Source organism: Lontra canadensis, unplaced genomic scaffold (genome assembly GCF_010015895.1).
Source record: "Lontra canadensis isolate GAN:19392208 unplaced genomic scaffold, GSC_riverotter_1.0 scaffold57, whole genome shotgun sequence".
Taxonomy (NCBI): domain Eukaryota; kingdom Metazoa; phylum Chordata; class Mammalia; order Carnivora; family Mustelidae; genus Lontra; species Lontra canadensis.
In genome coordinates, this window is record NW_022631051.1 from 10,312,626 (window position 1) to 10,328,876 (window position 16,251).

Genomic DNA, 16,251 nt, shown 5'->3' on the forward strand with positions numbered 1-16,251 from the left:
CCTTGGGGGCTCTGTCCAGAAATGCTTGGGCCAAATCCAGTGGCAAGGAGTCACCCAGGGCTGGCCAGGCTCCCCACTGTGAGGAAGGGGAAGAGCCCGAACACTGCCCTGAATCCCAGAAGTTGCAGCAGAGCCAGGGAGCTGGACTTCAAGGGAGGCCGAACTATCAGGTAGCCTGAGCTCCTTGCAGTGGGATGAGCTGCAGCAGGATGGGTCTCAATGCCCAGAGGCCCTCAGCTGCCCCCCATGGCAGCCCCCCTTGGGCCTGTGCAACAAGGTCCACAAACAGTCCTCAAGTGCAAAAGTGTGTAATCCTGGGGCCTTGGTGGGGCTGCTGGAACAAAGGTCCTGGGGCCAGCCAGGCTAGTATTTGGACAGGAGTACAGACCGAAGGCTGCATCCCACACAAGCCCAGAGGTTTCCAATTCCTTCAGGCCCCAGGAATCAGCAGGATTCCGAAGGGAAGCTGTACAGTCCCAATGATGCAAATGCTCAAGGTGGGCAGCTTAAGGGCTGGGGGAGTCCAGCTGATGCTGCCTGACTCATGTCAGGAAGGCCAGGAGCACATTCCATTTGCCAGAGGTCAGGCAAGAGGAGCTGGCCTCCAGCACAGCCAATCCCTCTGTGCCCACTACCCCTTCCCAAGAGCCACCCTGTGACCTGTCTCCACCAATCTGTCGCCTCAGTTCCAGGCCACTATTTCTGGGCTTTTTACCAGCTTAAAGCCTACCCAAACCACTCTGCCTCCTCCTGCCTAAGGCCCCAGGTGCCACACCCAGGTGGCCATGTTGCTCCAGCCTGCCTGCTTCACCAGCACCCTTCTCCCAGGCAGAGTAGCCAGATAGCCTCTGCCACTTATGTGAACAGCTCCCTCCTCCCCAAAGGGCAGGAATGGCATCGTCTTTGCCTCCAGACCCCCTCAACTCTCACAGGGGCTCTGGGGACGTGTCAGAGAGTAGATCCAGTTGATGGCACAGCTCTCCTGAGAACTCTTGCTATTCTGAAGACTCTGGAAGTTGCCGTGGTTCTGTCCAGTTTGAACTTTCTATGATCAGGATGTGGTGAAGCTATCTCTGTCCGGGGCCCCTCAGCCAGGAAGGGTGGGGACCTTGTACTTGTTATCTGCCCAACTGTCCCATTAGCCTTGGGGGGACCATGTACCTGTGGGGATGGCGGGGGTGGGGTACTGGGACAGGAGATGTGGAAGGGTGAGATGATGGCCGTGAAGTAGGGCCTGGGAGGCAGGCACAGTCAGGAGGGTGGGCCTGAGCCGCTGCCAGGGCCAGGAGGAGAGGAAGAGGTGGTGAGAGGGCAGAGCCGGGCCCCGGCTGGCATGGCTGGGCAGTGGTTGGTCCAGGAACGTGTGGAGCTCCGGTGCTGAGCTGCCCGGCCTCCATTTGCTGCTCTCCAGGGATCCTGGAGGCCATTCCCCATGCTGATTTACTGCTGGGCCTCGAGGTCTCCCAGGCACAGGAAAAGGCTCCTCTGTACCCGGAGAAAGCTCAGGACAAAAACAAGTGCTGGCTCTATGACCACAGCCCAGACTGAGGCACCAAAACTAAAATGAACATTTTATTCCATTAAAAACCAGATGTCCCTGCATCTAAAACTATGTCCATAACTTAGAGTCTAAATAAAATCCAGTTAATATAAATAAGGAGGAGGTCGTGTCTGCAGAGATCAAACTCTAGAGAAGAAAAAAAAGAAAAAATAAGTGTATTTTCAACAATTCTGATGGCCCTATGAATTAACCAAATGGCCCAGGCCTTCCCTCTGTCCTGATGGGCTTGCTTCTGAGTAGCCTCCACCACTCACAGGGGAGAGAGGTGGTGACCCTGGGAGGAGAGCCACCCTAGAGCCACAGAGGTGCCCACCGGCCTCACTTCACCCCTCCAGCTGGGTCCAGGCTCTCACATGCTTGAGAACCCTCAGGGCCTTATGGCCCTTCACCACCCTATCACCCTTGCAGACCCTGCCTCAGCCCAGGGGGCCCTCACAAGTCTTCTCCCCCTGCCTGGCTGGCCCACCCTGCACCCAGTCTTGGTGACAGGACACACAGCAGTGCTGGTGTCATCACTAAGCAGCCTACAGGGAAGGGCGAGGCCACAGACACCAGCCGCCTCCTTGAGAGCCCCTGCCAGTAACCTTTGATGTGGGTCATAAACTTACACCCTGCCCCCATCCTAAGGCTTGGCTCTCATTGTCCATGGGGTGTTGGCCCCCTTTCAGTTGAGGAAACAGCCAGAGCCCAGTTAGGTACCCAGCACACCTTGCTAAAGACCCAATGGGTCTTAGCCCGAAGCCCCACCCCAAGCCCTATACACCCTTGCAGACCCTGAAAGAGGGACTGTGGGTCCCTGAGGTCCCCTCTACCGTCCTTAGCAGAGCCCACTAAGGCCCCAGCAGGGGAAGGGTATCTGCCCCCCACAGTTTCCAGTTCACAGGGGATGGTGGGGGAGCAGGAGGGGACCCTCTACATCAGGGCCTTGACAGGCCCGTCTGCCTCAGCGGTGAGTCCAGCCCGGGGCTCAGGGAGAGGCAGGGCTGGGCGTGGGCATCTGCAGTGTAGGGGGCCCTGGGCTGAGAAGTGGGCCCTAGGGACGGAGCCCCTGCCTGGCCAGTTTGCTAAGAGGTCCTTCAAGAAAGAGCTGGCATGTGTGGCACTGGGAAGAGCCCTGGATTGGCAGCATCGTCATGGACTGCCTAGTGACAGTCTCACGCTCATGCAAGGCCCACAGAGACAACATTTCCTAGTTATCAGCCGTGTGGCTGCCAATAGCTTTGTTTTCGCCTAAGTCAAGCACGCAAGAGCCTGGGTAGAAGCCTCTGTGGGCCCTAGCCCAGGGCCTGATCTAAGGCTGCAAAGGGCACCAAGCTCCAGGAGGCTCCCCACCCCTAAGGGTCGCCTTCTCCCCCAGCAGTGCCAGGAGGCCTGCATGTCCCTCACTGATGCCCAGCCCATGGTGCGGTCAGGAGAGGGTAAATGCCAGCTCTTGCTGAAGGGGTCCCAGGAGCTTAATGAAATTAGCTCCCTCAGTAATATCCCACTGTGACACTGCCACCAGCCCAGGGACAGACACCCTTGGGAAAAAGGCATTGCCCCCATATCTACTCAGGAACCCTGCTTGGCTCTGAAACACAGGAAGAAGCCTTGGCTTGAGGAGGGAAAAAGGAGGGAATGGGGGGCTCTCTTTACACTTCAACAGGGCTGGCTGTGCAGCAGGATTCCCCTCCACCAGAACCCTCCAGCATCCCACCCCTCCCCCACATCTCACCCTCAGGACAGGAGGGAAACAAGCGCATCCAGAAACTTGCTCCGATCCTCGGCTTTCAGTTCAATTACTGAAGTAATGAAAGAAAAACAGCTCGTGAGGGGGAGGAGTAGGGCTGAGAGTGAGGCGCCGTAGGAAAAACAAGGCAGGTTATATTAACTCCCTCTTTCTGGTTATCCAAGATGGGAACCACCCTCTGGTGCATTCCAAAATGTACTCAGCCCCTTAGCGGCCTGGAATATTCTGAGCTCAATGGTTGTATTTCTCTGTCCTCTGTATTTAGTCCTCAGAAATGGCTGGTTGCCCTGTTGGTGAGGCTGGCTGGGGTTACAGTCTGTGGGGAGGGCCCTCCAGGCTGCTAGGGGACCAGCAGTGACAGCCAAGGGAGACACAGGGATGTGATGGTTTAGAACAGGTCCGGGCAGAGACAGGCCTTCCTGCCCTGCTGGACACAGTTCCCTGCCCCATTGTGGGTTGTAGGAGGCCCTGAGGTCCGGCAGGAGGCTAACCTGCAGCTTTGCTCTGGTCAGTCTCTCTGCTTCAGGATCGTCTTCTGTAGAAGGGAAACATGACACGAACTGCCCCCATTTCCAGGGGCCCTCATCAAACAGCGCAAAACCAGGCCAGCCTGGTCCTATGAGCCACTTGTGTCACAGGCCATGGCTCCAGCAAACCCAGGCCCAGCCCACCCAGGAGGGTGCTTGCCTGCCCTCTGCTATGCAGTCCCCTCTCCCCCAGCTCTCCTCCCCCACGGGAAGCCAAGCAACTGCCAGCCCACAAATTCTCCCTGTGAGAAGCTGGGACATCCTGCAGGCCAGCCAGCACCAGCTTCTCCCACATCTCGGGCATGAAGTAGGAATGGAGGTGTTGCTGCAGGGGTGAACCCACCCAACACAGAGCTGCAGCCTGAGAGGCAGCTGGGGTGAACATGGGGTTTCTGACGCCAAGGGCTCACTGTAACAGATCGGCCGATGTGACGTAAGAAACTGTCCTTTCTGATAGGTGGGAATTATGGGCCAAGGTATATTCTCCTGAAATTCATGTGTAGAAGGCCTAACCCCCAGCACCTCAGGCAGTACATGCTGGATTTGGAGATGAGGCTTTTGAAGATCTTTAAACAAAATCACAGGGATGCGCCCTAATCCAATCTGACTGGGGTTCTTATAAGAAGAGATTGGGACACAGACACAGAGGGACAACCATGGGAGAACACAGCCAGAAGACGGCCATCTATAAGCTAAGGAGAGGCCTCAGGCCTCAGAAGAATCAGCCACTGTGTACACCTTGATCTCGGACTTCAAGCCTCCAGACAGTGAGAAATAGATTTCTATTGTTTAAACCCCCCTAATCTATGGTATGTCGTTAGGGCAGCCCAAACACACCGATACAAAGTGGTGATGGGTCTTAAAAACTTATCAGCTGGGGCACCCCAGTGGCTAAGTTGTTAAGTGTCTGCCTTGGGCTCATGTCATGATCCCAGGGTCCTAGGATCGAGCCCTGCATTGGGCTCCCTGCTGGGCAGGAAGCCTGCCTCTCCCTGTCCCACTCCCTCTGCTTGTGTTCCCTCTCCTGCTGTGTCTCTCTCTGTCAAATAAATAAAATCTTAAAAAAAAAGATCTATCAGCTAGAAGAAAAAGCATATGTGGCCCCATATAACCCATGTTCCACAATGGGCTATGGAGAAGCTGTGGGGTGTCGTGGAGAGCACTGGCCAGCCTGCACAGCCACCACCTGGACTGGGCTCTTCCATTCCCTGGACTCATGCAACATTAGGTCAGGGCCAGTGCCCAGATGGTCACACAGGACCACATGGCAGCCTGACGCGGGACCCTTCACGACCACACAGACAGGAGCTGCTGGCCTGCAGTGGTGACCAGCACAGACTTGGAGGGAAAGGTGACCCTGACACATGGGGCTGGCCCAGAGGGCTCTAGTGACAGTCCTCCAGACTTCTCGGGGAAGTGTTCTCAAGGGCTAGACTATAAGGTCAAAACCAGGCCCACAGCTCTATGGACAACACCTGTTCCCTCTGGCTGCCCATCAGGGCCCAGAGAGGAGGCCCTACGCATCCCAGAGCTTCCTGAGTCGCCTGAAGCAGCCAGGCCCAGGGCTGCCTCCAGGAAAGCAAGAGTGGTGCTGACATGGCATTTCTGTCAATGCCAGCTTCCCTGATTCAAGGCCAGCACTGACCTTGTAAGGGCCCCAGTTCCCCAGACTCTTACCTGAGAGGTCGAAATGGTTGTGTAGCGTCCGGGAGTTGGTGCTCTCCGCTGCCTTCTCAAATGCCCGCCCAAAAAAGCTGTAGACACATAAGAGGGATGTTGGGGGCCCTCCCACTGTGAGGAACCTTCCTAAATTGCTGGGACAGACAACAGGAGTTGACCCAGACTCCTCCCTGGCTGCCAGTTCTGCCTGTTGGGCTGCTGAGTATGAAGGTGTGGGGCAGGGAGATGGCCAGGAGCACACACCCATCCCGGGGGGCTCAGGGGGCTGTGCATGCAGTAAGGGCTGGCCATGGAGGGAGATCATCATGGGGAAAGGACTCTTGAACTGGCTATGGTCAGGGAGGATGGGCAGAGGAGGGGCGTGTGCTCCCAGCCCCCACAGTCCCCACAGTAACTCTCACAGGGGACTGGGCACAGCAGGCAGAGCTAACCACCGATTGGCACAGCCACGTAGAGCAACAAATCGCTGGCGAGATAGAGGATGCAGGTGGCCGTGGCGGCCCGTGGGGGAAGGGCTTGCTGGCTGCCTTGAGAACCCAGCCCAAGAGCCCCTGGCCAGCTCCGCCCGGTGTGACTATGAATCCAAGACCCGCGGCATGGCTTTGGAAAGCAGCCCAGCAACATGCAAGCACTTATCTTAAAAAAGCCCATTGTCTCTCCCAATTTGCTACTAAATGGCCTTTGCAGACACAGAAGGAGGTCAAAGCTCACAAGAGCAGGGCTAGGGCTGATCCGGATCCAAGACCAGTGTCTTCCATAGCAGAGGCCAGTAAGAGCTAACTGGGAAAACTGAGAGGCACAGGACACTGAGTGGTCCTTGGCTCCTGAAGCCACTGCACCAGGGAGCTGGATGGGGGTGTCTTCCTGTCAGCTGTCAGTATCTTACCAAGGTCACCTCTCGGGATGTACTGGGGAGCACCAGGCCTGGGGTACTGACTCTGCCAGGGACACAAAGACCCCCAAGGATGGTGACATTAGCACTTGGGATAAGTCACAAGGCCACAGAGCATGATGGGAGCCGCAGGGAAAACCAGGGAACCCCCAGGGTCCAGCCTGTAGGCCAAAACCCGGTGTGGATGGGAGGGGGCAGGAGAAAACCTGACCTTGCTACAGAAGGATGCAAAGAACCTAGGCCAGCAGACGTAGGGGAAACATTGAGAAGACAGTGAGAAAAGCTTCTCAAAAGAGCAAGAAGATGAGCCTACGCATTCACAAACCCACAGGTACGTTGTCTATAACAAAAAGTCGGAAACAGCCTGAACATCCAATAGGCGATGACAGGTAAACTGTCATCCACTTAAGAGGCTTCCTATGGTTAGAAATCACTTTTGTAAAAATGTGCACAGAGGGCTGATGCTTGGCGAGAAAACAAAACAGAACTACACCACTGACGGAAATCCAAAATGTTTCCTAGATGCTAAATAAAGAAAAGGCTGAGGGAGGACAAGCAGCCACAACCCCACAGTCTGAGTGACTAAGCAGTTGTGTCAGCTTCTGCTGGGGCTGGAGCTGGACCCTCTACCTGCCACCCAAACCATCGGGGGGCATAAGTGAGCTCAGCTTCCAGAGGGGTAGAAAGCTCTGGCAGGCAGGTCGTCTGGGGGTGCACACCCCCCCACACCACTAAACAGTTTCTCGTATTCTAGCTCTTATAACTGAACTTTTAAATGTGTTTGGCAGGGACACCTGGGTGGCTCCGTCGGTTGAGTGTCTGCCTTTGGCTCAGGTCATAACCCCAGGGTCCTGGAATCGAGTCCCACATCAGGCTCCCTGCTCAGCAGGGAGCCTGCTTCTCCCACTCCCTATGTGCCTCCTCCAGCTTGTATTCTCTCTCTCTCTCTCACTCACTCTGTGTCTCAAATAAATAAATAGAATCTTTAAAAAATTAAAAATTTTAAAAAAATGTGTTCGGCAAATGCCTGGATTTGGGATTCACTGAGTAGTGAATCTGACTAACCTGGGTGGGGCTGGGGATGGGAGACACTGCCCAGCTCTCCTCAAGGGTTAGTGTGAGGCCCAAACAATACTCTTGGTGAATGATCATTCATGAGGGTTTTGAAGGCGTCACACAGAGCTGTTCTTGAGGAACTTTGCCCGTGTAGCCTAATTTCTGGGGTGGGTGACCTAAAACCTCTCAGATTTTCAGTATAAGCTGCTCCTCAGAGAAAAGGGTTGAGGACCAGTGAGGGCTGAGGTTCCCACCCAAGGCCACACAGAGCTGGGACACCTAATCACACCTCACTGTAGGTGTGTAGCCTCTCCTGGGGGTGGTCTGACGTTGGTCCTCCTCGGGGAGCCAGACACCGCTGCCTGGGAGGGAGGCCTTGAACAAACTAGAAGCATTCCAAAGTCCAGTCAAGGGGTAAGGTAGAAGTTCAATGGCTAACTCTGCAGCCCACATAGCTAAACCCCCAGGTCCTGCCACGTGATGGAAGAGGCTGTCCTCACTTTGGCATTGAGGGCACAGATCCCCTAACTCCGCAGAGCCCACAGGCCAGTGACACCCAATGCCCAGGAGATGCAAAACCTGGCTCACTTCTTTCTGTCAGAGCTGTCGGTCTCTGGGGGGATGCCCACCACAGTCACAGTGCCCTGCTCCACACTTAGGGGCGCAGCCATCACCAAGGGCAGCAGCTTGCAACGCCGGTTCTTTGTCTGCGGAGGCAAAGTGCACCCTTAATCACGGCCTCATGGAGCGATTGCTCCACTCAGTGCCTAGGAGCCCTAACAGGGCCAGCCACCCACTCCCCAAAAGCCTCCAGGGGCTTTCTCTCACCAGAGAGTCTCAAGTCCCCATGCAGCCACCTCCCTCTGCCGGTATGTATACTCCCTTGACACGGAGACTCAAGTGTTTCCTTCACTGCTGTATCCACTGCACCCACATGCTACAACAAAGGTGACCAGCTATCCTGGTCTGTGCAGGACTGAAAGGGCATCCCAGGGCATGAACCAGGATAATTGGTCATCCTATGACATCAGAGCCTGGCTGGTGGGGGTTGCTCAAGAAATGTCTGAGGGGTGCCGGGGTGGGGTTAAGCATCTGCCTTCAGCTCAGGTCATGATCCCAGAGTCCTGGGATCAGCCCTGTGTCTGGCTCCCTACTCAGCATGCAGTCTGCTTCTACCTCTGCTCCTCCCTGCTGCTCATGCTCTCTCTCTCAAATAAAGAAATAAATAAGACCTTAAAAAAAAAAAGTTTGAGAAGTGATGGGTCCTGTGGGAAAATTTGCCCATTTTCCAGATGAGGAAACTGAGGCTCAGAGATCAAATAATTGACCTTGTGTCACCCAACTGGTAAAGGAGGAGGCTGAGATTTGAACAGAGCCTAGAGGACTCTCGAGCTCATGTTTTGTCCCTAGTCCATCTTTTGTCATCATTTGATTGTCTTCACATAATCATCAGCTAATTGTTTTATAGGTCAGTTTGGCCATAGGAGATGTCAACCTCCTATTAAACATTTTGTTTAAAGTAGCCCCCAGCGTAAACCCTCACCCAGGAAGCAGAGTGAGGCTCTGATGTTAGCTGGGCCGGGGGAGAGGGGTGTCCCTGGCCAAGAAAAGAAGGGTGTTAGGCAGAGCTGAAGATAGCCCTAGCCCTACACCCTCCGCGAGGTCCCTTTGTACTTGTCCCAGGGACAGGGAGGTCAAGAGCTCTGAGTCTCTACCTTCTGGCATCCACCCACCCAGCTCCTCACCGAAAACACGAAGGACTTGAGCAGGTATCTGCTGAGCAGGGTCAGGGATGCTGGTTTGGAAAACAGCGCAATGTCCGGAGTGCCCTGCATGGGGAGGACACAGAGATAGTCAGAGTGGGCTGTTGGTAGGCATGTGCTGGGACCCATCTGTCCATGGGAAGCCTGACCTCCATGAGGGAGCAGTAGAGGAAGGGCCCCTGGGAGATGACAAGGTTGGTGCAAAGGCAGCTGGCAATGGTCTGCTGCGTGGCTTGCAGCTGCTTCTTGGCGAGTTCCAGGCCATGGTAGAGCTTGTCCAGGTTACTCCTGTAACGGGGCAGACACACAACTTTGGCACAGTCATAAACAGAACACTTGGTTCCTAAGAGGGTGGGTGGGCATGAGTTTCACTCTTTTCCTCCTGCCTTCCCTAGCATATGAAAGGAAGGATTAGCGGTGCCTGGATGGCTCAGTATCTGACTCTTTGTTTTGGTTGTGAGACTGAGCCCCACACTGGGCTCCATGCTGGGCATGAAGCCTGATGAAGATTTTCTCTGCTTCTCCCTCTGCCCAACCACCCCCCCAGCCCTGCTCATGTTCTCTCTCTCTAGAAAGAAAGAAAAAGGAAGGAAGTAAGGAAAGAAGGATTAAAACATGTATAAACCCACAGTGACCAATATAAAAGGTGGGAAGGGGTTCTTGGCATCAGAAGACGGGAAACTGAAAGCCAACAGAGGGAAGACACTGCGCAGGAGGTTCTGGAAAGCCCGGGGGACTTCGACAGAGGCGGGGCTAGGGTAAGGGCCAAATGGAGGACCAGTGTCCCCCCACCTGATGGGTGGATTTTTATCTTTCTCCCCCAGAAAGGAGGGTTCTTCTCTAAATACATTAAAATGAACTCTCTGTGGAGAAGTGTATCCAGAAGTTAAGAGCCCCAAAGTGTCATAATGACACCCTACCCACCAAGATGAAGCAATGTCTTATAGCCAGCAGGCTATGCCAAAGCCTCACCAGGCTTCTACACCCACCCTCTTGAAAGTGAGGACCACCAGATATTTCAGAAATGTCTGTGCCCTAAATAAATGACCCTAGATGAAACACATGATTTGGAGATCAAAAGAAAACTTAAAATGAACTCTAATTACTATCTTCAAAGAGGCTGGGCAACAAATAAATTCAAAAATCACTAACAGGATGCCATGAAAAAGGAACAATCAGAAACTGGAAGTATTTGTGGAAAGTAAAGTGACAGCAAAAAAATTAAAAATTCACTCAAAGACTAGAGAATACAAGTCAAGAAGCTTCTTTCACATTGATAACAAGACAGACATGGAAAACATAAGGCACAAGTGAGAGGCAGAGCATTGTTCCAGGAAGCCAGGAAAGAAAGAATTAAAAATGTATGTGATGTATGTATGTGTGGGAGGAGTAGTAAAGAAACAGTACAAAAGCATTCCTAAGCTGAAAGATCCAGGACTTTGGATAGAAAGGGCTCGCCTGAGAACCCAGTACAATCCATGAAGCAAGATCCACCTTAGGCACGTCATGATGAAATCACAGAACACTGAAAAGAAAAGAAAAAAAATCCCTCAAGCTTCTTTTGGTGGGATGGGAATGCATTTACAAAGAAACAAGAACAAAGAAGGTTCAGATTTCAATTAGCAATACTTCCTGCTAGAAGGAAGGGAGCAATGGAATCCACACTCACCTGGAAATTACCTTCAGCATTGAATTGTAAATAAGCTACACCAGGAACCAGAGGAGGGAAGAATGAAGATATTGTCAGATATGCAAGAACTAGAACGCTTACTGCACATGTGCTGTCTTTAAAAGTTACTTGAGAATTGTGCTCTAAAATGAAAGAGTGAAAAAACCAAAGATAAGGATCCTAAGAAACACTGGCTCTAACCCACGGCACAGTCAAGGGCCAACAGTGGTGGCAGCAAACAGCAGGCCTAGAGAGCTGCAGGTCCAGGCTGGTGTCAGAAGACAGAGCCTTCCTGGGGTTTTCTGGACAAAAAGGATTCAGGGAATATCTCCTGGAAGGAGAGCTGGGGAAAACGGGATATAGAAAAGAAAGCAATTAAGATCTCCAGGAAAAACAAAGAGCAGTACCAGAAAGTAATATAATCACTGCATGAAGGACTCTGTTATATTTTATTAGCACAATGAAGTAATACTATTGATTTTCATCATCTAGAATCTACCTATAGCCAAGGGTGAGATGACTTGCATTCTATTCTGTAACCCAAGATTAAGTGTTATTAACCCTGAAAATGTAAAATTTTACAAAGCGAAAGTTATGGGGAAAGAGAAAAGTAAGAATGCTAATATCCTCTTCTTACAAAGTAGGGAGACAAGAGACAATGGTGATAGAACAAGATGTAGGCGTGTTATAGTTACAAAGGAGCTACAAATAGTGGCATAACTGTGCCCACAGGAGGGGAAAGGAGTGCAAAAGAGGAATAAATGTCCCCTCATAGCAAGAAGTCAGTAGACAATGTCTAAAAATGCTCCATCAACTCTGGGATGAGGACAGTTAACAGTTTATACTATGCTTATGGCATTTCCTCAAATTTCTAGATAAACATAGGTAGAGCAACCACTTTGTAAACCAAAAATCTGGGACTCTCACAACAAAACAAGAGAATAAAGGAACACTACAGACCTCAAAATAAATATAAGCAGGGGGAATAGACCATTAACTGGCCACAAGACTGTTATATTGCTGGAGTCAGTGTGGGAGGGAGCAGGGAAGTAGCAAGACCTAAGAATGATGAAAATTCCAGGCAACTGGGGAACAGCAGGCCAAAGCGAGAGTTTTGCCCTGTCCAAGAACAGGTGAGTGCAAGGAGCTGTGGTGAAGTGCAAGGGGCTATGGTAAAGACTAGGGGAGCTAGAGTGGTCTAGCTCCGGAGTCAGAGCTGCTTTCCACATGAGGAGAAAATGCTGAGAATGGAATCAAAATTGAGTAAGATAGAGACAATATAAAAAGAGAAAAAAAAGGTACAGATAAAAATGCACAGGGATAGTAATGGAAGTTCGAGCAGCTAGACTGGAAAGGAGGAAGTAAAACCATTTCTATGTGGAGATAACAAAATCTTGTATATATGAAATCCTAAGGAATACACTAAAACACCATTAGAGCTATTACACAAATTCAAAATGTTGCAGGGTATGAGATCAATCTGCAAAGATCAACTGTATTTCTATGCAATAACAATGACCAGGCAAAAATTAAGACAGCAAGTCCGTTTACAATAGCATCAAAAAGAATAAAATATTTAAGAATAAATTTAACACAGAAGCACAAGAAGAATTCATTCTCTGAAAACTACAAAACATTGTTGAGAGAAATTAAAAAGGATCTGAGTTAATGGGAAAATATTCCATGTTCATGGACTAGAAGACTTAATATTGTTAAGACAGCAATACTCCCCAAATTTATCTAAAGGTTCAATGCAATCTGACTTCTTTGCAGAAATTAACAAGCTGATCCTAAAATGCTTATGGAAATTCAAGGAACATGGATTAATCAAAACTTACTATAAAGTGATAGTAATCAAAACAGTGTGGTATTACCACAAGGGTAGATATACTGATTGATGGAACAGAATTGAGAGTCTGGAAATAAATTCCCACACTTACAATTGTCAACATGGGGCCAAAATGATTCCATGGGGGAAAGAAGTCTTTTCAACAAATGGTGTTAGAACAATTTGGATGTCCACATGCAAAAGAATTAAGTTGAATCCGTTCCTTGCACCTGACACAAAAATATACCTCAACTGAATCATATCTAATGTAAAGGCCCAAATTATAAAACTCTTAAATGGTTTCTTAGATATGACATCAAAATCATAAGAAACAAAAGAATAAACATAACTTGAACATGAATAAGATTAAAAGCGTGGGCTTCAAAGAACAGCGTCAAGAAAGTTGAAAAGATAACCCACAGGATGGGAGAAACTATTTGCAAATCATAGGTTCGATAAGGGATTTGTGTTTAGAATATGTGAAGCAATTCTTATAACTCAGTAATAAAAAGACAACTCAATTTAAAAATGGACAAAGGGCTTTAAAAGACAATTCTCCAAATGAGCCCTACAAATGGCAGTAAGTACCTAAAAAGCTACTTAACATCATTAGCCATGAGGGAAACACAGATGAAAACTACAAGATCCCACTTTACAGCACTTCATACCACTTCACACCAGGATGGCTATCAATGAGAAAAACTGACAGTAACAAGTGTTGTCAAGGATGTGGAGAAATTCAAACTCTCATACACTGTTGAAGGGAATGTAAAATGATGCAGTCACTTTGGAAAACAGTCTGGCTATTATTCAAAAGCTTAAACAGACTTGTCATATAACCCAGCAATTAAGTGTATACCCAAGAGCAGTGAAAATAAATGTCCACACAATGTATCTATGTGTATTTCTGGCAGCAGTATTTGTAACAGTCAAAAGGTAGAAACTACCAGATGTCTGTTAACTGATCAAGTGATGAATGAAATATAGTATGTCCAGATAAGAGTCTTATTTGCAGTAAAAAGGAAAGAAATTCCTTCATATTATAACATGGATGAACCTTGAGAACATTAGTGTGAGGGAAAGGAGCCTCAAATTTATGATTATAAAGGACCGTGTATTGTCCATTTATATCCATTTATATGAAATATCCAAAATAGGAAATCTGTTAAGACAGAAAGTTGATATGTGGTTGCCTGGGGCTGGGAGAGATGGAGGATTTAGGAGGCGACGGCTAAGGGGAACAGGGTTTTTTTCTGAGACAATGAAAATGTTCTAAAGTTAGGTAGTGGTGGTATTTCACAACTGTGTAAACATACTAAAAGCCATTGAACTGAACACTTTAAACAGGCAAATTATACAGTGCATGAATTATAGCTCAGTAAAGCTGCTTTTAAAAAAGTATGCTAGAGAACAGGGCCAGGAAACCTCAGAAAGCAGACCCTTACATTTTTTAACACTGCACAAAAGCAACAGAAGTGGCAATTCTCTCATGTTAGAAAAGCTGTCTGAATTATGCCTCTTCTGAAAAAGTCAAAGAAGTGAAATTGACACACAAAAAAGAGCAAGAGACAAGGACCAAGGTCAAATCCTCTCAAAGTTACTATCAGAAAAAAGGAGCAGAACAGCATCCCTATCAACAATGAAAGTGCTCTAGAAAGATATGCTCCCAAAAGGTCAACATTGTATTGTTCTATTTCAAAGCAAGCTAAGAGATGTTAAAAAAAAAATAAAATAAAATAAGACATCTCAGGAAATGAGATAAGAGAAAATCAGAAATAAAAGGAAAATAACTGATGAATGAAAATCATAAAAATCACAAGATTGAATAAATACCACAAATGTCTGAAGAGGGAAAAGGAGGTGAAAACAAAAAAAAAAAATTTTTTTTAATCAAAAGAAAGGAGATTAAAAGGATTTAAGAGGAAATGACACATACTGAAGATAGATGGGAAATGTGTCACATGCACCCCTAGTTCTGGTAGACTGTGATTCAGTTTCTGCAGAACATAGTCACCACCACACCCTGGGGTCCCTGTGACCTGCCTCCCTGAAGAGTGTTAGGTTGAGGGCCAGAGGTGGCCTGTAGGGAGAGTGGAGGGGGGACAGTGCCCCACAGTCACACCCACTACCTGGAGAGACTGTCCAGAGCCTGGATGAAGTTATCTGTCCCCGAGCTGTCCTTCTCGGGGCTCTCCATCAGCGACATGGTGGCAAAGACCACGTCACTGGCCAGGAACTTATGCTTGAAGCCAAAGTGAATGCTGAAAGTCTGCACACGCATGTCCTTCATCCTGCAGTGGGAGAAAGCAACATGGCTGTCATCCCTGTGTGCGTGTGGGGGTACTGAGTTGTGGGTGAGCTCTCACTGCCAGGCCAGGCCAGCAGATGTACTACTGTCCCTCCCTGGCCTCTGCTAATGCTCATGGCAAGACCATTCTGGTCCTGGAATGCAGGGGGTCAGAAGACCTGACATCCCAGTCCTGTAACTCAGGGCACTAAGTGCCTTGTCCAAAGCTGTTTCACTGGTTGGGGGACAGAGCAGGGATGTGCGTGGCCCCTTCCTACATCCAAGGTTGCTAGGAGTAGCCACAGAACTCTCTAGGCAGAGCTTGCCTGAACTTGGCCCCAGTGGGCCCTTCCCAGGGCCATTTCCTGTGTTCAGTGAGGGCTAGACCAGGTCAAACTAGAGCTCTGTACCTTGGCCCCAGGATTTAAGGACCTGGACTTCTCTAGCTCTGGACGTACTTTTAACCCAAAGAGAACTCAAAACTCCGGGAAAGGCTAAACAGGTCACACTCATATTGTGCCATCGTGCTTTTGCATTATCTTAGGAACGTGGTTATAGCTGAAGCCTGAAGGAAAGTTAATACAGAAAAACATGTGTTTACCCAAATTTATTTGCAGACTCTTCGATCATCTCCCGCAAATTCTCCTTCAAGGAGATGTCCATAGACTGGAACTTCTGCTTCACCTGTTTCAAGGGGAGGCTGGAAAGATGATGAACATTGGCCATATAAGTGACCTGGCTTCAGACGGGAGATCATTAGACATCAGAGGATGGAAAGCACCCTGTGAGGAGTCCCAGAACGTGCAAACAAGGGATGATATTTGGATGATATCTGGGTGAGGTGCTTCTGGTAGAAACAAGCAGCCCCTGGATGTTGGTCACACTGAAAGGGAGAGAACTTTCCCTTGGGCGCTGAGGGACGGGACCCTCTGGGCCAAGCTGGTCACTCACCCCACGTCGGCGAGGAACTCCTGGAGCCGCTTCTGCCCGTGCACAGACCAGAGCTTGAACCTGGCTGCGGTGTAGCACGTGTTACACAAGCTGTCATGGAGGGACCAGTGCTGGTAGAGTGCCAGGCGGAGGCTGGGGCAGTCAAGGAGGCTGTGGCTTTGGCTGCACATGGCCCCGCCCATCCTGGGAGAGCCTGTCCATACAGCCCGTTGCTACATGGGCAACCTGGCGCTCTTTGAACTTCTTGGCTTAGCCTGACCCATATAGAGGGCGTGTAAGGGGGTAGGCACACACCATTATCACCCTTG

General features: G+C 49.8%; 1 protein-coding gene across 2 annotated transcripts in view; it reads right to left on the reverse strand.

Annotated features, from left to right (window-relative positions):
• Window positions 1-1,559: 1,559 nt before the first annotated feature.
• The window catches only part of CDC45 (cell division cycle 45), a 32,501-nt gene continuing 17,809 nt past the window's right edge, over window positions 1,560-16,251 (reverse strand). The window contains exons 11-19 of one of the 2 annotated variants that reach the window (XM_032875898.1): window positions 15,944-16,075; window positions 15,594-15,692; window positions 14,835-14,996; window positions 9,358-9,496; window positions 9,191-9,274; window positions 8,034-8,152; window positions 5,495-5,571; window positions 3,276-3,342; window positions 1,560-1,687 (exon numbers count right to left, since the gene is read on the reverse strand). In XM_032875898.1, the coding sequence (XP_032731789.1) occupies window positions 3,278-3,342; window positions 5,495-5,571; window positions 8,034-8,152; window positions 9,191-9,274; window positions 9,358-9,496; window positions 14,835-14,996; window positions 15,594-15,692; window positions 15,944-16,075 (877 nt within the window). In that variant the 3' untranslated portion in view covers window positions 1,560-1,687; window positions 3,276-3,277. Of the gene's footprint in view, window positions 1,688-3,275; window positions 3,343-5,494; window positions 5,572-8,033; window positions 8,153-9,190; window positions 9,275-9,357; window positions 9,497-14,834; window positions 14,997-15,593; window positions 15,693-15,943; window positions 16,076-16,251 lie in introns of those variants that run through there. The other variant, XR_004384844.1, reaches the window with a different exon arrangement.